The sequence below is a fragment of the Pseudopipra pipra genome, chromosome 7 (genome assembly GCF_036250125.1).
Source record: "Pseudopipra pipra isolate bDixPip1 chromosome 7, bDixPip1.hap1, whole genome shotgun sequence".
Lineage (NCBI taxonomy): Eukaryota > Metazoa > Chordata > Aves > Passeriformes > Pipridae > Pseudopipra > Pseudopipra pipra.
Window position 1 is genome coordinate 7,568,104 of NC_087555.1, and position 21,737 is coordinate 7,589,840.

General features: G+C 41.3%; 1 protein-coding gene and 1 long non-coding RNA gene across 39 annotated transcripts in view; one reads left to right on the forward strand and one right to left on the reverse strand.

Moving 5' to 3' along the window:
* Positions 1 to 216: 216 nt before the first annotated feature.
* LRRFIP1 (LRR binding FLII interacting protein 1) overlaps positions 217 to 21,737 on the reverse strand; it is a 112,834-nt gene continuing 91,313 nt past the window's right edge. For 29 of the 38 annotated variants that reach the window (XM_064660406.1, XM_064660389.1, XM_064660386.1 and 26 more), the window contains 6 exons: positions 21,413 to 21,583; positions 20,382 to 20,474; positions 19,831 to 19,923; positions 18,617 to 18,709; positions 18,017 to 18,158; positions 12,897 to 16,390 (listed from right to left, as the gene is read on the reverse strand). In XM_064660406.1, the coding sequence (XP_064516476.1) occupies positions 14,280 to 16,390; positions 18,017 to 18,158; positions 18,617 to 18,709; positions 19,831 to 19,923; positions 20,382 to 20,474; positions 21,413 to 21,583 (2,703 nt within the window). In that variant the 3' untranslated portion in view covers positions 12,897 to 14,279. Of the gene's footprint in view, positions 4,514 to 5,913; positions 6,019 to 6,656; positions 6,737 to 7,143; positions 7,262 to 8,162; positions 8,210 to 12,627; positions 12,647 to 12,896; positions 16,391 to 18,016; positions 18,159 to 18,616; positions 18,710 to 19,830; positions 19,924 to 20,381; positions 20,475 to 21,412; positions 21,584 to 21,737 lie in introns of those variants that run through there. The other 9 variants (XM_064660413.1, XM_064660412.1, XM_064660414.1 and 6 more) reach the window with 4 other exon arrangements.
* LOC135416974 (uncharacterized) lies at positions 7,258 to 13,400 on the forward strand. The gene is made up of 2 exons (XR_010431841.1): positions 7,258 to 8,295; positions 8,712 to 13,400. It is a non-coding gene; the product is annotated as an uncharacterized LOC135416974 (long non-coding RNA).

Genomic DNA, 21,737 nt, shown 5'->3' on the forward strand with positions numbered 1-21,737 from the left:
AAAAATGTTAATATCTAGAGGTATGTCTCACACCAGGGCCCTCAGTCACACAAGCTCCTGAATTTGTACATTTCACAACCAGCGTTGCTCATGTTTGTGTGATCCTGCAGCAACGTATTAAAAAGGAAAATGGGCTGCTACACACGGTATTATCCCAAAACTCTGTATTTTCCAAGAGAACTTTTTGTGGTAACATCACCATGACAGACCACTCCATAAAAACTACCCAAACAAGTGACATTTTATTGGCGAGTTCTGCTCATAATGAATTTCCTTTTCCACGCTCACATTCCCTAACAGAGCGCTTGGAAAAAAGCCAAACAAACAAAACAAAAAACCAACATTTTGGGTAACATTCCATTTGCAAACAATAAAATTATTTAACAATTTAAAATAGAGGATAACAAATTCACTTAAGTTCTAGGAAAACCCATCCTGGTTCCCCCAGGAGCTGTTCCTCGCCAGGCTGCTGCCACCTCAGCTCCACTCTAGGTCCCGAGGCGCTCTCGTTTGGAGCTCAGTTAAAAGGACTGGGACATGTGCTATTATTACCATTAAAAGCCCTGTTGTTGTACATTCTTCACAGAAAAACATAAAACAGTTTGCAGTAAACCAACCAGTTCTTTTTCTTCCCTTATTCTAAAGCTAAGTCATACTGAAAGTTAGGGGGAGAAAACATGTGTCTTCAACATTCATCTACTTTACCACACACAAAGATTTCTACTAAGAGCATATCCAGGTTGAAATAACACATCTGATTTCCGTCATGAGGTTAATGCTTATGGGGTGCGAGATGAAAACTACTTTGAAATAATAAACACATCCCTTTTTGATGAGCAAAGCATTATTTTTAGCCTTTTGGACCAATGCTTAGTTGCTGAGTTGTTTCTCCTGAATCTTGCCAGGAGAGACAGCTTTCACCACTACCACAAATGAAAAGATGACTGGTGGCAATCACACACCTTATCATTACTAAGATGTTGTATTTAGCATGTTTGCATTCTGAAAATCCCTTAGCTCATTTTTTAGGCCCCAGAGGCTTTGTACACCAGAAATTATACAAGTCAAGCACAGAAAATTGTAAATTGGTATCCACAGTGATTTTGAGGTATTCCACAAGAAACCTGGCTCTGCACCTGAACGTTCCTCTCAAAAAACAAACGAACAAACAAAGACCCCAAAGCCCTAGCTGGAGCAAAAATTTAATTTAAAAAGATTCCTTCCATCTCCATGTTTCACCACATTTGATGAACAAGGACCTTCCCCACCAAGGCACAGGAAGGTCCTTCAGCTGGCACCTTCGCACGGCAGGCAGCTCCTCCCAGACCCTGCCCGAGCCATGAGGGACAAGGAAAACAAAAAACTAGTGGATTTTACAGACCACAAAAGGGGGACTGAGAAACATTTATTGGAGATCTTAAAAAGTGGGAAACAGTCCCCTTGGCTGAAACAATTCCTGATGTATAGAAAATATGTGCCCTGCATAGAAACATTCCTTGAAGATGAAGACCGGTTGGACACGGTTGTTCATTATCTGCAGGAAGTATATGCCAAGATGGACAAGACAAACTTCCAACACCTCCTTGGGGACAGCATCAGATTCACAACTGATGTCCTCTTTCTGGAGGTGAGTGAACATGAAACTGTGGAAAAAGTAACTGTGAAGTAATAAATAACATGAATTATTGTACTGCAGGCAGTTTGCAGAAAGCCTGATTGTTTCAGTATCCTATTGCTTCACTAGAGGTTTGCCTAAAATCAAGCTTGCTTGGAAGAAGTTTGCCATGACTTTCCCATTACCAGGTAATGCACTGCTGAATTACTGGTATAATTCATAGAATCCCAGAATGGTTTGGATTGGAAGGGACCTTAGAGATCTCATTCCACCTCCCTTGTCATGGGCAGGGACACCTTCCACTAGACCGCGTTGCTCCAAGCCCTGCCCAACCTGGCCTTGAACACTTCCACGTATGGGGCAGCCACAGCTTCCCTGGGCAGTGTGTCCAATTCAGTATGTTTATATCTAGAAACAGATAATTTGAGGACTTTGAAAAGGATGCATATTTTAAATACACTTCTCAAAATTGCACCTAGTCGGTATGGTCACGTGTTATGCATCAGGACAGAGCCAGTCATTGAATTTAAGGGTTTTATCTCTTGGGGTCAATACACAACCCAGGGACTGCATCTGCCTCCGGAGACACTTCCTTTCACTCTGAAGTGGTTGGGAGCTTGCAGGAGCAGAAGTTTCTTGAAGTAAACAGCTACTGGGCTTTCCCCGTGGAGTAGTGATGCAAGTGTTGATGGCTTCATTTCATGTACACATCCAGTCTTAGGCTAAAACAAGGAATGTGAAGGACATGGAGGTGCTGGAGCGTGTCCAGAGAAGGGAGTGGAGCTGGGGAAGGGTCTGGAGCACAAGTCTGATGAGGAGCAGCTGAGGGAGCTGGGGGGGCTCAGCCTGGAGAAGAGAAGGCTTGGGGGAACCTTCTCGCTCTCTGCAACTCTCTGACAGGCGGGTGGAGCCGTGGGGGAGTTAGGCTCTTCTGCCACATCTCAAATGGAAGGACGAGAGGAAATGGCCTTAAGTTGCATCGGGGAGGTTCAGATTAGATATTAGAAAACGTTTTTTCACTGCAAGAATGGTCAGGCATTGGAATAAGTTGCCCAGGGAGGTGATGGAATCACCGTCTCTGGAAGTGTTCCCCAGGAGCATAAAAAAAGCCTTCTTCATCCTTTTCCTGGGATATTAATTTCAGCACTTCATTCCTAAATTTCCTTGTGCACTCAGAAGAGATGAAGAAGAAGGTGTTGTTTCCTAGCCAAACCAGAGAAACACATTCAGACACTGTTTTTGGTTTATTTAGTGAAGGTGCTCTAAGAAGATACCAGCGATTCCCTTGTGTTGAAAATAGCAGCAGTCTGTACTGTAACCTCCCGTCTGCAAGGAAGAGGCTGGGGAAAGACCTGGATCAGAGAGTCTGAAGACTAAGTTAAGAAGAAATGTGGTCTCCCCGGGTCTGGATTTGGCTTGACAGAACCATATCTATTGACGCAGCATGGACAGAGGGTTGCTCCTGTGGAACAGCAGATGCTGCTTCACAGCATGAGCAGATTCCGAAGGGATCAGTCGCCTGCCCTCAGGCTCTTCCCTGTAAGGGCCGAAAGGGGACAGGCAACTTTATCCCTCGGGTAACTGCTGTTCTCCTTTGAGTAGTACATTCAGAATGATTTCCAATAAACCAGAGCTGTAGTGCTAGTCATATATAATTTTTGTACACACAATAATTGCCTGCAACATCTTAATTGGTTAATTACGCTGATTTTCAGGAAAAGTGGAAAACCTTCATAATGACCTAAGAAGGAAAGAAGTCGCTACTTCTGTATTTGTAGAAAACCCATAGGCAGTAATATTTTCTAAAGTGCTTCTTTACTTATCAGTTACTCTTTTAAAAATCAGACTTTTATTTTGTAGCGGCATCGTTTCCTAGTGGTTCATGGACCAGTAGATAGTTTCTGATGTAAAAAACCCATTTCATATTTTGTTTAAGCAAATGACACTTGCTTAAATGACAAATGCACCAAAGAGAATGATCTAAGTGCAAAACCCACCATTTCTGAAAACATGGCCTTATGCTGGTTTACTAACGCAACTTTACATCCTTTAAAAGTCATTTACTTCAACTCCAAGAGCAGGGATTAAATAATACAAATAAAAGTTGAAAATTCAATGAAGCTATTGCCTATTTACCCTGAAATAAAAGAGTCTCATGATTCCACTGGTGCAAAAATCCCTCCAGACACCTTTGTTTTATTGGCAAAGTCATTTAAGGTCACTTTTGCTTCCAAGACCATCTTCTTCCATGGTTTCCACTGAAGGAGTTTTGCTTTGTAATGGCTTGTGGTTCCACAGTGATTTGTAAATGAAAAACCTACTATGAATAACTCTACCGTAGTCACTAAATTACAGATACTGTCACGAGAAAAGTCCAAAACTTACAGTGTTTCTTTTAAAATTTTCAGCAAGACACAAAATTCCAGTCAAATTGTTTTCTTTGAATACCATTTTAAATGGCAATAAATGGCTGCTGTGCCCCTCTGGATGGAGAACTTAATGTGCTTCTTACGTGGTCGACTGATACTGTACTTCGAATGTCCCCAGCGCTCAGTGTGGAAGGGCTCCCGCAGGCACAGCCATTTGGATCAGCTACTCCTATGGATATAGTGCAGTAGGTTTGAATCTGCGCAGAGAGACCCACAGCTGGGTGGCACGTAGCAAATGTTGGGGTTGTCTGTTCTCAGAAGGCATGACACAAAGCATCCCGGGCAGCAAGAGACAGAAGCAGCTGCAGCGTCGTTCCGATTCCGTCCAGTAGTAGTGGTTTCCATCGGGAGGTGGTGGTTATTGCTGCGACAGTAAAGCACTCCGGTTGGCTTTCATCTTCTCCAAACGTTTCACTAGGTGCCCGTTGCTCACCTCAAGCTCTTCGGTTTTATCCAGTGCTGAACGAAGCTGAAGGAAGGAAGCAGAAAAAAAAAAAAAAAAGAAAAGGTAACTTTCACAGTGTTTTCAATTTCCCAAGAAAAGCAAGGTTTGTAGCTACCAACACCAACGGACCATATTGCTGGAATTTCCACCTAACATAAAGCCGTTGAAAATTCCTTTTTGTAGAGTTAAAAGTAAATGTTGTGTAACTGCTTTGAAAGCCACACACAGGTATTTTCTAAGCATGCCAAGAATCCAAAGTATTTAGAGAATGTTGAACAACTGGCTCAGAATTTTCCTCAACTCCAGAGGCATGAGGGTCAGAGGTATCTGCTGGGTGATGTACACCTGTCTCACCTCTCAGCTTTTATATTTCTGGTTCCCAGAACTACATCCACAGCCTTAGTTTCCCATAAAACCCACCACAGGATGGGGGTAGGGAGAGAGAGCTGGACTGCACATAGCAGTACTTATAGGCAGTAGAGCAGAAGGAGTATTCAGAAAAAGCAAAGAGCCACACTGAAAAAAAAAAATCAAACACCTCAGGAGGCAGGAGTGAGAGAAGCTGATAAAGGTATTCAGGCTGGTTGTGGGCAGCTACTTGGAAAGAACGTGAAGTTTGGAAAGAAAAACAAGGTGAAAATTACAGATGACTTGAAGATGCAACGCTTTTAAAAGACAGAAACATGGACAGAATCTGTGGACAGCCACACTACAGCAAACAGGCATGAAGAGATTGACAGAGCAAGAAAAACAAGCTCACAGAGAACGAATCACATCCATTTAGCCTTCGAATTTAGACTCTGAGCTTGAAAGTTTAGACTGTCATTCCTGGCAAGGTGTGGCACTGTTCTGAAATAACGAAGCACCCAAACTTAAGTTTACAGCAGAGTTTGCAGCTTTCTACTGCTGTAATTTCTGAACCACATGTTCTCAAGAGACCAGTGATGTGTGTTTACAAACCCAGAATTTATACATCCCAAAGTAATGAGCCTTCAGGTACAATCGAGGACAAGGACAGCAAAGCAGAAATAGGAGCTTTTCAGCTTGATGAATGTGGAACCACAGGAACATTCACAGCTGCAAACCTGAGCATTTGGAGGCTGCTTCCCAGGTTCATGTTGTACAAATGGAACTTGAGTTTGCTCCAGAGAACCAGCTCTGGTACAAATCAAGGCACAGCAAGCCAGTTTAGGAAGGAATGATGAAACAGCAGTGGGAGTTCACAGTTGAGACTGTTACTCCAGTCTGAGCACCGAAAGTTTGGTTGTACATTTAGAATTAATAGCTAAATCAATTAAAAAAATTAGATGTTTATTCTTTGCTGTGCCAATAAGGGTGGTTCCTCCTCTAAAACACACCAGGGGGGCAGGTCTCCCCCCACACAGGCTGACTGCTGGCCTGTGACAGCCTGCAGCTGGAGTTACCTCTCTCTGTAGTTTGCGTTTCTCTGCTTTCAGTTCATCTTCTACTCTTTCAGCATTTTCAGCAGCAGTTTTGTATCGGGCTACCTGACCTTCCAGTCGTATTACCTAAGGTGAAGGCAAAGTTTCTGAATTAAAAGCTGCACCACGAAGTTACTCTAAGGTTTACTCTCCCACTAGTACTCAAGGAATAACCAGAGAGATGCTCACTCCTCATTAATAAAATAAGGCACATTTTCAGAAAAAAAAATATACCAAGGAAACATGGCAACAGTAACCTACTCCAGACCTTTTACACATATCCATATTTAATATGCTTCCAGCAACAAAAAATACAGTCCATTGACTAAAATTCTCTTTGCAAGAGCATCACTGATGTAGTCAGTGCAAACAATCAAAATTGAACAGCTGTGTATCAAATCCATACATATACATCATATGCCAGGAGCCATTTAAGACTTGTCAATAGCTGGGCATAAGGAAGTGTTCTGCAGAGTTCAGCAAGTGCTCTCAATATACCTTTGTCTTTGAATGTTTTTCCTTCATTTCAGATGAATAATATATTCCCTCTTTCCCAAACATAAATGAAAGCATTTCAGTCCTAGTAGCCCTAATGCTCCAACACTCCTGTTTCTTATTTGAAGGGAAAATCACAGTAATCATAATTTCATTTATCATATAACAAAATACACTTTCTCTTTGCATTCTCACCGTGCCTAAACAAACAGAACAAGCCAAAAACTTACATTCTGCTCCAATGCTGTTATCTCTTGCTCAGACTTTGCTAGTTTAAATTTGAGATCACTGATCTGTCTGTTGGCATCTCCTAAAAAAATTGCAGATTTATCAGAGATGTCAGAACATGTGTTAGCAGTTTCTAACAAGTCTGTCATAAAATTTCCATGCATCAGGGATCTGCAGGAGTAGAGTAGTTCTCTGTCAAAAAGTGCCCAGCTATAGATAGGCACTGTTCCCATTCTTGCCTGATTCCCTTACGACCACTCTGAAAGCAGAATTATCCTGAATTCACCCCAGCTCTCCTGAGGAGCAATAATACAGATTCCCAACTGCAATCTTACTCCAACGAAGGCTCCTAATTCCCTCACCTCTATAGAGGTGCATAGCTGAAGCTCCCTAAGAACTGAGGGCTCACTTTTACTCAGTCATGTGGTTATACATTTTCTCACCCGCATGCAGGGCACAAAATTCCCTTAAAATCAAAATGCAGCTCACTTTGGAGATCAATCATGTGCATATCTGTCCCATTTTCCAGAACTTCATCTTCTGACTGTGTGTTATCCATCTTGCCATTCTTTTGCTTTTCTTCCAGTTGTCCCTTTAATTTTTTAATCTGAAGAACACAAAATAGTTATTAAAGTCACTGAGAAAAACTGTGGCTCAGTACTCAAAATCACTCAAGTATTATAAAACAAACTATATTTTTTTTAAACTTAAATTCCAGAAAATCTGGAATGTCCTAAAAATTCTTTTGGCAAATGACTCATCATATTTTACACATCAGTGCTTACATATAAATTCAGGACCAAACACACTGAGTGGAAGAAGGCTATTTTACTAGAAAAGGCATAAATGTTCTGCAGGCACATTCATGTAAAACATTCTTAAAAACTCCCAAAACTGTGTTTGGGTGTGTGCAAGTCTCAAGGTCAAGGATCTAGAGCGTAAATGAAAGCACAGAGTGACCTGCAGAGAAACAGATCAGCTGAAGTTTTCTGAATAAACTTTATATCCTCCATGGAATATCATGGAATCAGCAAAAATCACTTTAATTGCTATTTACCCATCCACAGCAATTCTTCCACCATTTCTTTCCGAATGGCCCATAACCCACAGACCCAGCAATCCGGAGGGCTGACTCTTGGAAATGAAATTTGCTGAGTCATGCTTGTTTTACCCTTGGGCTTGGCCAATGTGAAGTACTATTTTTCAGAAATAATCCTGGAGAAGGAGTTTTAGGTGACCGAGGACACCGAACGTGACAGGTTAGCAGTGTGGAACGGGCACACTGGGTGGCATTGCTCTTTATCCTGAATTAATGTGCAGGAGAAACATTTCAGAGGAAGAATTAAGTGGCCAGCAAGGCAGCAAGTGCCCAGCAAGAGCAACCCAGCACACGTTCTGCGAGGCAGCAGCACTGCTGCCCTACACCTTGCCTGGGGGCTATTTTCTTAATCCCTGTTATTCTTATTAAAGATTCTGTAAATAGCATTTCTCCCTTTCCCTGTGATTACCTGGTCTAGGAGGGATTCTCGTTCATCAATGAGCCTTTTCAGCCTGTCTGAAAGACAAGAGTGAAGGTTCAGTGCTGATGTGATCGCGCGGCACATTCTGGAGAGCATCTGACAGATGTGATGAACCATTAAGGTTAGTGGAACTACTGGTGGAGGGAGTTATGCACGTACCACAGGAAATGAGGCCACAGACAGGGCTGGGAAGGGGCTGCAGCCAGGGGAGGTTATGTCATTCTCACAGAACATGCTTGTCACGGCAGTAGCTGCATGCAAAGAGGCTAATCTTCTACGTTAGGTTAGCATGCAAGAACTCTAGGGTCAAACACAACTGCAACACAAAATCTCACAAATCTTTACAGTTTAGCACAATGAAAATACTGTAAAAACCTATAATCATAGCTAAGCACGTTCTCAGCACTTTAAATCTTCCCTTCTTTTACATGGCAATGACATTTTGTCTTCAATATTATAACCAGAAAAACATTTGCCCATCAAATTATTTGTGTTTTGAATGCAGCAGTCTGGTAAAACCTTCTTTTCTCTTCACAGTCAATTCTCCATGTCAGACATCAAGAGGCCATGGGCAATCTGGGCCAGCTGTTGTGCTACACTTGCACTTGGAAGTGCTACATGGTCAGCACATGGATATGTGTGGCTTTCATTAATGAAGACCACTCTACAGACTGAGACAACTGGAAAAAAGAACTACAAATTAAGTGACCAAACTGCTCGTGTTTTTTCCTTCCCTGTTAAGGGGTGCAAAACATGAAAGCATTTTACCAGGTACTCACACATTCTCTTATCACTAAAATTATCTCATTAATTAACAACCTCTGTTCAGGTACACCTCAAGCAGAAGTGCACTGGAACATAGCACTCAAATGCACTTCTTAGAAGAGGCTCTGTTGACCTCAGCCGAGTCTTAGTCCCCAGGTCTGACGTGGGTGTTAACTGCAGGTTTATTTAGCCTGCCTCCCTTGCCAGCAGGCAGCCACCTGGGCAGAACCCAGGGTGTTCAGAGCTCAACTCCACAGCTAAGGTCTTAAATGGTTAAAATCCAAAGGTCACTCAAGAAAAAAGTCTTTTTGTAAACTTAAGGAAAGCAAATTGACAAATTACAGGTAAGAGCCTGGTGGGCTTTTACCAGGTAAATTCTGTTGACAGAGTGACTTAAATGTTTTTGAAGAGCTTTAAAAATGCCAGTCCTCCTTTGTCCTTAAATCCTGAACAGGCCAAAGTCTTGTGGTTCTTGTGGTTCTCCCTTTTTTCTTGTTAGCACGCCCAGTTAAAGGGAATAAAGAGTCTGCATTTAATCAAATCATGGGGAAAACTGGTTTTCAAATGAAAGTCCCTCTGTGCAGCAGACATATACAGTCCATTAGTTAGCAATAATGTGGTATGTCATTCCCCTCCTGGCTATACAAATTCCCATACACCAGCAGTCATACCAGAGCATGGAATAAAACCTTTACCTTGGCTTCTGATGCAATACCCCAATACAGATCTTAACGTGACATCCCAGTGCAGCTACTCTGTGCCACCATTTTAATCCTTCTCAAGTCCTATCTTTTTTTTTTTACTCAACTGTTACACCTGAGCATTTCTATGGAAAAACAAAATAAACAAAACCAACAGAAACCTCACATTTTCATCAACCATCAAGAGTAACCAAAATTTACAGGTATAAACCCCTTCAAAATAATACTTTCACAGATCTATATGGGAAGGAAAGGAAGCTTACAGAAATTCTGCAAAAGATGAAAGATAAAGAAAAATAAAGGACAATGAAGAAAACAAGGAGAGCAAACAGTAAAAGACAGGTTGAAGATACTAGGAGATAGTTTTGGGAGTCACAGGTCAGCAAAGATTGAGAAGTGGAGTTCTAAGGACTGGAAGGAGAACGAGGACTGAGGCAGCAGGAAACCTCTGGGCCACTACAAAATTAGCCCAAACTTATTGACTCTAAAGGAGCCAAATAATCCACCTTGATCCTGAAAATAATTTAGTTGTAACTTTCATTAACACAGCCACTGCTGTGGGGTGAAACACACCTGCCTGAAGAAAGGACACCTCCTCCAGCTTCCAGGAAGGAAGCATATCAGCTTCCCCCCAGCCCCTTCCCTGCAAAATGGATGTTAGCGCTTTGGGATGAACCTTCAAATCCAATCTCACCATCAGTCCTCTCTTCCTTCATTATGGACATCTGTGCACCCCTCTGGCACATGCTGGCAGCAGGATTTACAGGACTAGGGAGAAAATTAGTTTGGAAAATTGCTTTTTCTGTAGGAAAGTTTTCTACCCATAGAGATGAAGGTCTTTGAGATTTCATTTATCTTTTAAAACCCCCACGCTAACACAGAAAACTTACTTTATCTTTGCTATCTCTGCAGTCACCTTAATTTTGCATTTAGGAGACATTTTTCCAACAAATCAAGGATCTGAGGACTTTGAGAGCAGGTGAGCAGGAAAGAGCAATTTCCTGATTTAGGACACTGAAGCAGCTAATTGAAATTCCTATCTGTTACAGTCATTATCCTTATTTCACATACAAAGATACTAGAATGAATAATTAGAGTGTGACATTCACCTCACTTCACTTTGGAAAACATGATTCCCAGGATACTCACTGCACCAGTTCATGGCTTTCACACACATAGGAGTTTGACAGAGGACTGAAGGAGGAATGGGGCCTGTGAGGGAGCAGGACACAGGGGGGTGATGGTGACCAGTGTCTTCTGCTATGGTTTGTGAATGAAATGACTGTTCTCATTGCCTTGCCACTGCAGGTGACCCGAGGCACTGCTAACTTGGGTGCTGCTTCAGTGGCACCATTGACCAAACATCCTCAAATCAGCCACAGATCCTCCATGGCTCTTCCCACTTGGAGGGATGGGATGGAGCTTCCCATGGGATGGGAAGGAGCTGTTTTTATCTGCACGACTTACATGATGTGTGGCCCACAAAGTAATTAATCATTATGCAAATGAAAGATAAATTCTACTTAGAGGATGGAAAGACATTCCATGAAATCACAGCAGCAGCCCCAAGCAGCTGTTCTGAACAGCCTGCAGGAATACGACTCTGGGATCATTAGCAGGTTAGACAATACTCCTTTCTCCAGATCTGTCCATTTATTTGGATCATGAGAAAACAACATAAAATACTGAGAAATGCCTTCCTGTCTTTCTCAGAAGAGGGATACTGTTGGGGACAGCACAGGATTTGGAAAACACCAGCTTGCAATACTGATTTTGAAGGGAACAGGAGGACTGTTCTTTTCTGTAGTAAAGGAAATATTGACAAAGACCTTTTCATTATTTTTGCTTCCTTTTTCATCAGGTACTTTTCTTCAGCTATTGCTTTTGAAAGCATTTCAGGCCAGCTCTGAACGTGCAGTTATGCACGAACCGAGGCTACAGGCTACACGTGGCACTAGGTGTTGAACAGAAAACCCAGCAAACATTTGGGGCTATTCTGAAAGACAGAAGTCTCATCCTTGGGTCACATACTCATATTTGAAAGTCAAAACCACCAAAGAAAGTGACAAGCCAGGTGTTTTCTTCTATCTGTTACCTGTTGCAGGGGAAATGCCAAAAACTGTTTTCAATTGTGTAACTTCACAAGAGATGCATTTTCTAGGTAATTCCTCCTGAGACACTGCCTCCTCTCCCTCTCTAATGGCACACATTTCACTCAATGCTGGCTGACATAAAATGCTGAAATTATTAAGTTTTGAATATAACACCTAGTAGTTCCCTTTACCATCAAGGTAATTTACCTGGGAGACCTCCTCCTCTCCCTCGATGTGCAAATACTCAAGCAAAACCAAAGAGGTAAAACAACACCATGACCTTCTCTTCCACGGTACTTGCCCAATTCCAGACGTCAGGGACCAGGTGCCAACAGAAGTAACAAGCAGCTAATGTTCCAGGATGGATTTCTGGCACATCAGCTACTCTGCACTGCCTGTCCATGTTCTTGCTCCTGCCCTATTTACACTGAGAGTGCGATAAAAGCTGGTATGTGGACAGGCAAGACTGGAGTTGTTTCTCCTTCTGTGACCTGGCTTTAAAAAGGAATTATCTTACAGATGCTTTGTTTTATGAAGTTAAAAAACTCGTTAAAAATCAGCTCATCAGTGATTCCCTCAACCACCCAGACACCTTTCCATTAGAAATCAACTTGGATAAAAAATCCAGGAAATTACCATGTGGCTAATTTAACTCAGATAGATCCATCCACATGTACAGGTGAAGCCTGGGAAGCACATTTAATGATGTATTTAAATGTATTTAACATTTAAAAAGCACTTTCAACATTAAACCAGATATTACTGTTGAGAGTATAGCAGAGCCAAATCTTTAAATAAACACTGCTACATGTTAATAAGAAACGCTCTTAAGATCTATGACTTTTTGGATTAGCATTTAGTGTAAACCCTTTAAGAACAACTGCTGATACTTACAGAAACCATGGTGGATCTGCTGTAAGGTGGAGAGAAGCCATATGAAAGGAGTTACAGGGTTACAGACCTGTTAGAGGTTTACAGTTAAGGGTGCCATCATATATTCAAGGTCCTCAAACCCCGAGGCTGCCCCGTCCTAGGAAGATCGCTCTTCCAGCTACGTAGCACAACGCAATAAACTGAACAAAGCTGCAGAAAAATGCGTTTGAAATTATACAGATTTAAATAACTATTTATGCAGGTTTAGAAACAGTGCTCTGGACAGGTAATTTAGAGTATAAAATATGTTTATTTAAATTATATACAGCAGCACATTTTGATATACATCTTGAAATTCTGCATTCTGTCTGTACTCTATCAGCTTTGTAACATCAATACAAACACAGCCTTCCATAGCCCCCACCCCCCTCAATTTGCATTTTCTTGTGACGCTCATTGCTTAAAACAACTTTAAATGAATATTTATGTATGCAAAACATGCTCTTCCTCCCAAGCACTAGCAAAGATGCAAGAAAAAAAATACAGCAATGGAGTCCAAGTGTCTAATTTTATGCCAGGAATTCAAAGCAATCCAACTTTTCCAAAAAGCACGGGGGCTAGTACACAGAACAACAGTCATCTTTGGTCTGATACCCAATAAGAGTTAAGACATGCAAACTTATCTTCTTTCCAGAACGGAGGAGGTAAGATTGTTTCAGAGATAAAAACATTCTTTCAGAATCATAGTTAGCAAAAAATATAATGCAGTAAGCAAATGCAATTTTAGACAAAAATCTTCTTGGAAAAATAGATATTTTATACATTCATATCTAGACAGTACTTAAGAGCAGACCTAAGCACACATTACAGTGTGTATTGACACTTTCTCTGGAAAAAATAAAAAAACCCATGTGAGACATGGTGTGAAAGGCCTATTGTGGTGCAAAGTGCCTAGATGAAGTAAACATGTATATATTTTTTCCTTTCAGCAAACTAAGACCTGTATGTTGCACTTTCTTCAAACTGTATATTGTTCTTCCAAAGTGCTTAGACTAAGCAGATTCACAGTGATCCTACTGTATTTTGGAATGTGACCATATTAGAAATAGACAAAGTGGAATGAAAATATCTTTTTTTTCCATATGAAAAAAATAAGATTAGTTCATAGATTTTAATCATTCTGAAAGAAGTTTCAACATCAGTGTGGCTGATCTGATGAGTTCCTTCATGAAGTGTTAATGTACTTACTGCAGATCTAAGCAGAAGTAAGCATGTGCATAAGTTCACAAAGGTCCCATGCACATATGTACATTCAGGACATCTGTCATCTAGCCTAGAATGAAAAAATGCCTACAGAAGTTCCTCAGTAGCAGTTATCCACACTAGAGGTATGATAGTCTGCATGGTCAATTTGTGAAGCTCATCTGGTGATAAACTTTTAACCTGAGACACAGCAAAACAAAGCCCACTCATGACTTCTTGTGGCCAGGTATGTCAGCGAATAACTTAATACTTGCATCACTACCAAGTACATACATTGCATTATGATGAGTTACCTATAAGGAAAAAGCTGTAAGAGTATTCCTAGGGTCTGGTGTCTTGTGCAAAGTGCATGTTTCTGTCCTGGGACTGGTCACATGGCATGTAACTTGTTCAGGCTTGAGATCCTGAACTTAGGATATTGTACAGTCATCTCTGGATCTACCTCTACCTTTTCTACTACCCTGCAAATCCTCCTTGCTTTCAGCCCTGTTAATGACAGCACTTTCCAAATCCTGTTCCAAAACACTTTCATCCTGTATTTTTTCCATTGAATTAGAATCTGATGCTTTGATTTCATCTTCCATCACATCAGCCTTCTCATCAGCATTCAACAATGCTTCCCCTTGCAAGCACCCTGTTTCTTCAGGCTCATCTTGTTTATGCTGCAAGCTGTTGTCTTTGGTCAAGGCATCTTTGGTTCCCATTTGGTCTGTTCCCTCTCCAGCTTTGTCTGTGTGGGCAGTTTTTCCAACAGCATCATTTGCTCCATCACCCTCTTCTTTCTCTGCTTGAGTTTTCTCTCCATCACATTTTTCATCAGATTCTAGTATTTGATTTGACTCTTCATCAAAATCAAATGCATCACCATCATCTTCCAGGCTTTCCTCTGCTTGATCCTCCAATTTAACTTGTTCACTAACTTCTTCATCCTGCTCAGCTTTCTGTGCCAGGGAATTATTTGCACATTCCTCAGAAGCAAGTTCCTCACCATGGTGGTCTGTAAGCTCTAATTCTTGCTCATTTTCTTTCAGTGTTTCTTTATCAGCTTTGTTTTCTGTAGTTACACTAACACCTACACTTGACTCCTCTTTAGATTCATCTTTCTCTTGTTTGACCACCTTCTGCACTTCACCTTCTAAAGGAATATTTTTCTCTGCTTCTGTACTACCTGCTGTTTCTTCACTACACTGAACTGTTCGAACTTCTACCTCTGGCTTTAAATCTTCTACCCATTCTGTCCTACTTTCCTTTCCTTTCTCAGATTCATCCCCTGTTTCCAATTCTGACTCCTTAATTTTATCATCTGAAAGACTTGGGTCTAAACTGGTTTCCTGAGCCGTCACCTCTTTCACAACATCGGTGCCTGGCTGTGCCTGCTGCAGCACACTTCCTTCTACCTCAGGAATACAGCCCTCTGCCTCCACAGATGCCTTATCTTGCTCCCCTGTTTCTGCAGAACCTGAACACTTCTTCAGCTCTTCCATAGATTCTTCCTCCTGTCTGTCCTTCTCAGCTGCAGCATTTTCAAGTTCAGTTTTATCTTGTGTACTTTGTTCCTCTGATGATGCTGAAGGACTGTCCTCTGATGAAACTGGCTGGGTGAATGCCTGATGTCCTCCACATTCCTTTTCAAGTGATTCTTCTGGGACACTCCTTTCACAGGACTCCATCCCCTCCACACCCACAGACTCAGTTTCCCTTGGCTGACCCTCAACTGAGTTCCCAACCTCATTTCCTTCTTCAGCTCTATCCTCTCCTGTTTCATCAGTTCTTCCATTGGTGCAGTCTTTGCTTTCAACAAGCTTTTCCTCCAAGACATTTGTAACCTTGTTTTCAGCACTTTCTTCTGAGTGCTGGAGTTCCTCTGGAGTGGAACTCTCCACATTTCCCTCTTCCCTAAGCAAGCCTCCCACTGCACCCTCTGGTAGCCCTGCCTGGTTAAAAACCAGCTCACTGCTCTCACTTGTACTGTTGGCTTCTTGACCCATTTCATTATCACTTAGGTCATGGCTAGTTTTAAGATCCTCTTGTTCTTCCTGCTTGGGTGCAGCTTCTCCCAGTTCCTGCTCTGTACCTAAGTCACAAAGCATTTCCTGAGAAGTCTCAGAAATCTGATGGCCTTGCAGAGAGCCCACCTCCGAGTTCTCATCTGTCCCTGCGCTCGAGTCACGGTGTTCAGCCTCTGTACTATCAGGCTGCTGGGCCAGTGTGCCTGTGGGCTCTGTCACCTTTCTCAGATCATCTGTGTCACTACCATTGTTGGAAGAAGTGCTCTCTGACACAGGTTCTGTAAGGCTTTGAGCTTGCTCTGCAAACCTACTATCTGGGAGCATCACTGTTGACAGGGCGTCACGTTCTTCAACCACTTTTTCTGCCTTTGCATTTTCAGCAGCATGCAATGTCTGTACTTCCTGCTCCTCAGACTCCTCTTTGTGTTCCTCATGCTCAGTATTCTGCATGATTTCTCTTTTCCCCACATCCTCCAAAATCTCATTTTTCATCTCCACTTCATTGGCTTTGCCTAAAAGACCATTGAGAAAGTTGAAGGGACCACACCACAGCACTTACCTCCCCATTTAAAACCCGAAAGAGAGAATGAATCAAAGAACAGGTTAATAAGAGATCAGCTTTTGCCAATTACGTGAGGCAAAGCAGCAATTGAATTAGTAAGGGTCTGGAGATTTTGATCAGTGAAACTCACCACTGCCCTCTCAAAGCAAGAAGTCTCTGGTGCTGGCTTGTGTTTTTGGAAAGGAGATTTATGCTCTTGGCTGTGTGAATTACAGCTTTCGTTGAGGAGGACAACTGTTTGAAGCAGTGCAATTTAACAGCAATACTTGCAGATGTACCTTTAAAGATTGTATTTCCTCAGCAATATTCTCTACAACTTCAGTCCTGACACCCCTCTATGCATGCAGGGGTCTGATGCCATTACAATGAAGTCATGAAGGATTATTCAGTAATATTTTACTTTTAATACCACAAACAGGCATCGTCATCAGTGTGCATGACAGACACTGAATGTAAAATCTGATTGGCAAGCAAGTGGTTTGGCTGTTCAGCACTCCCAGCACAGAGCAGAGCTCAGGTACTCTGTGCCCCTTACAGCCACCCAAAGGGATGGGGACTTCTGTGGTTTTTTGAAAGGTGTTTGGTCTTTTTTTGTTGTAACAATTTTTCTTCCAACTTATATTTAGAAGCAACAGGTATTAAAACAATAGTGTTTGTGGTTAGTTAGCTTTTGGGTCTATGTTGTACCTATTTCCCCCCCCCCAAAAAAAAAATAACAGAATTAGGAGATATAGAAAATACTGCATTTAAAAATACACCCTTACCTCAGTTTTTGGTGTTCCATATTGTTTCCATACAGAAACTGAGTGAGGAAAAAGCAGCCAAAAGCTCAAAGCAAGAAAACTTGCACTTGGAACAGTTGGCTGCCTGATGCTATTTATGCATGTTCATTTAGAACAAAAAAACCCAACAAACCAAAAATATTACTTCCTTTCCTTACACTAGTACAATAGTTCTCTGAGTGGCCATTCATCACAACTGTGTAAGAAGATTTTTGCCAACCAGATTTCTCCTTCCTAACGCTATCCATGTCAATTATATTCTTTCAATTAAATGTTAATCTAACAAGCTAAAATGTTGAAGTATTAAATTAACTGCTCAATAGTACAGGATTACCAGGGACAAAGAATTCATCCTTTAGTATGGTGTAATAGTGCCCAGCACTGTTGCTCAAGCAGACACTTCCAGTTCACAGGGATATAAATGAACCAACACACAAGTTCTTTATGGAAAACTAAAATGCTTTTTGTTTCCTTATCAGAATTATCCTGGGACAGCTTTCAGATTCAGGGTTTAAATAGCAATGTGAATGGCTGCTACTTATCTGTAATGTACTGTTTGTATTCTCGTCCTTTGCCGCCTTGGAAGGGAAATGAAGTTTGCCCTTGCTGGAAACTGCACAACATACTAGGAGTGATAATCAATATTAAGCAGAAAAATGCATAGGAAGTGATTTGACAAGTAGCATGCTGCGTGATGTGTTAATTGTCCCACTAACAAATGCCCAAATTCAAGCAAAGATGGATGAATGAATGACAGACAGGCAGGAAGATCTGAAAGGACATACAGCACTTACCTAGCATCCCCTCCCCTCCTGTCTTTAATGCCTGAGTTGTGCCTGGAACGGTTCTGGAAGAATCCAAGTGTCCTTCGTTATCAAGAATGTCTGATGTCTCCCCATTGGTGGCTACATCAGAGTCAGGGATTATTCCATGTTTCTGTAGAGAAGGGAAAGCAATGCTTTAGAGTCTGCTGCTCAGAAAGAGAGGGATTGTTAAGTGTTCTTGTCCGTGATACTCTGAATAAACAATTGCTTCAATTAAACATGGCTGGAAGTCAGGACAGAGAACAGATATTGCAGTTCTCAGTTTAGCCATTCTGACAGGAAGCATGTCATCCCAGCTCTTTTTTTTTTTAAACAAAAATCTGCAGCATAAAATGTTCCTCAGAGAAGCATCTCCTACAAAAGCAAGTCCTTATTACTCTCGTCTACACTAAGAAGTCACAATCAATAGTAGGGGGAAGGACTTAATAAAGAAAATTCCTGAAATGGCAACTTACAGGCAACATGAAAATCAAGTTATTGCTACTGAGGTAGATTTAAATTTTCTGCCAGAATGTACAGGAGAAAAAGGTCAGCAGTTGATTACAAATTTCTTCTATTCCTCTTGCATACCTTCAGTTGCTCCTTCAGCACAAGCACTTCATCTCTAAGGTCATCCCGCTCACTCCTTATGGAATCAAAGAAATCTTTCTGCCTCTCTAGTGCCTGAGTTCCCAACAGACAGAGAGCGAGGAGGTGTGAAGAAAGGAAGGTAGACAAGTAAAGGCCATGAAAAGCAAGTGCAAACAAGAATGAGTAGATTTAAGATATTCAGAGACTGATGGAAGGGGCATGGATGAAAAAAGGTCAAGTTTACAGATTACAGGACCGAGTTTACAGACAGAGAGATAAACTCCAAATCCAAGAAATGCACAGCTTATTCAATAACCAGACATTCAGAGCCCAATCCTTCATTAGGGATCCTTCAAACGAGGATCCACGTGTTATTCTTATCTGCTAGACAGGTTAATCCATATCCATATTACTTCCACATGCACACTGAACATATGTTAACAGAAGGGCATAGAAGCAGGCCCCCTGATTTCAGGAGTCTTTTTATTCCATGGGTTACCATCATGGGTGCAGTACATTTCAATTAATTTGAAAGCTGCCATTATGTCATCCTTAGTCTGGGATGCACCATGTGCAAATGCATATTTTGCCACTGACCCCCCCCCCCCAATATTTCTATGTAAGTACAAATAGAACCATAAAAAAATTGGACCATTTTCAGTTTCGAGCTGATACGAATTATTGGACATCACAAGCACGGGCAAGCTGCCAGATTTCTTCCTCCTGTATTCAGAAAGTCTTTCACAGTGTTCAGTTGGAAAAGAAAGCCAGGCTGTTCTTTAAGAGTGGGTTTCCATGTGGCTTTGACAAGGGGTGGTGGGAAGGGATAAGAAGCATGGGAGACTTTCATCCCAATAGCCTATAAATAGCTCTATTACCTCTTTATCCCACTCCAGTTTCTGCTCAGTCCACAGATTAAATCTGAATAAGCGAAAATTCAATGCTGATGGAATTGCATTATAAATAGCACTTCCTTTCTCGATATGGCAAATGCAAATGGTGCAGCACAGCAAATAAACTACCCTTGGTCTGCAATCAGACCAGCTGCTAGATTTTTCTTGGATTTTATGACACTGGCCAAAGACAAAACTTGCTATTTGCTAGTCACACCAAGCAAAGGCACTAAGGAAGGTTTTATTCATGGGGTTTTACAGAAGCAGAATCAGGTGGAGAATGACACTCTGAAGACATTTCAGGAGTTGACAAAGTCCTACCCCTATTTTTTTGTCTTTCCACTCTATTGTCTCCTGAAGGTCGGAAATTTCCCTGACATAGCTCTGCTGTTTCTGTTGCAGCTGTTGGATTTCCTGAGGGACAGGAGCAAAGCAAGAAGACAGAAAGCAGGTAACAGGTTAACAAAGAAGGTCAAGATCGCAGTGATGCCAAAGAAAGAAAAAAGTCAGGTGCTAAAGTAAAAGGAGTATCTACATGCACAGCTTCTGACATCTCAACTGAACCTGTGCTCCTGAAGACAATCCTATTATCCACGAGATGACTTAATACAAGTTATACAGTTCTGTTATTTTCCTCTGCATCTCCACAAACAGCTGTCCAAAATATAATACTTGGGAAGAATGAGATAATGTTTAGGAAAGTACTGTTTCCATTAGTCAGCTCCGAACCTGTTTGGCCTGAAACACTAATATTTCTTCAGGTGAGAAACTTGAGTAGGCAATAAAATTCTCCATGCCTCACCTTCTCTGCTTCTAGTGCTTACTGGGAATGTACCAAATAAAGAAACCATTAAAAAAAAAAAGTTACTTACTGCAAGCATTTCTTCCCTTTGCTTCAAAGCCTCTTTGATTTCCATGAACTGAAACTGCAATATGCTATGAGCATGCTTCTCCCTCTCAAATTCCTACAAATAATGAAATATTCATGAAATTATTATTAATCAAAAATAGTTTCCCATAAAAAAGGGGGAAACAAGCCCAAACACAAAGGAAATGCTTACTGCAATGTAATTCTTGAATATCCCTCTAATCACAATCCCACAAGAGTACAATTTTTATCTTATTTGTCCTTTTTCCAAGACCAAATATAGAAGTGACAATCATCATTTAGCCCATTTCATAAGTTGAGCAGCAGGCTGGCAGTGAGGACCTTTTACACTCCAGTCCTACAGATTGAAAGGATGGGAATTTAACCCATTCTTTTCACGTGGCCACATACTAAAAGTTAACTGGACTTATTAAAATAAAAAGAAAAAAACACACTGTATCTTCCAGGAACAGTGTTTTGAGGTGCACTGTAGTCAAATGCCATAAGCTAAAAACAGCCAGTTCTGAAAAACTAACCCAAGCCCCAGTTTTATCATTTAACACCAAATCACCAGCTGTCAGATGATGAATTCATGTAAAACTTAATTCAACACTTAACCATGGAGCTGCCTTAACTATCTGAACTGCAGAACTCTCCCATGGCCTGTCTGGAGACACCTTTGTGTGTAACAATGCTCCAGAAGTCCCTACAGACAAACCCCCTGAACTTAAAGATGAAATATAAAATAGAGATGTGATAATACCAATATGGCCTTTGCCATCTAAAACATTTCCTCCCTTTTTCGGAAATTGCTTTATAAGACAGAAACTTAGGAAAATTCCCATTTGTAGGACACGAGTACATAATATGCTGCTATTCCACTTGCCTTAACAGTAATTAAAAAGGTAACTTATTCAAAAATTTGAATAGTAATTTGGTTGCCTCCTCACAAAGGTCTCTGCCCACCTCCAAATCTTCCCCTGTTATTTACCATGCCATACATATACATATACATATACATATACATATACATACTTTACTTTTTTCTTCATATTGCCTCCTGGATTCTGCCAGCTGTTCTTCTAACTCTAGGAGTGCATCCTTCAGGGTGTCTACTTGGTACATAAAATTGGTTTTTTCATTGTCTAGTTGAGCATTTGACACCATAGCCTTTTTGTATTTCTCTTCAACTTCAGCTAGAGAGTCCTGAAAAGAATAACCAACCCCAGTCAGAGCCAGAAATAAAGGACACTTCACCAAGCAAGACCTCCAATGAGAAAAACAAAGTACCAAAACACAAGCATGCCAAGTCTGCCTGTGGAAACCAGCACTATTCATGTACTGGAGGCTTCCCAACTGT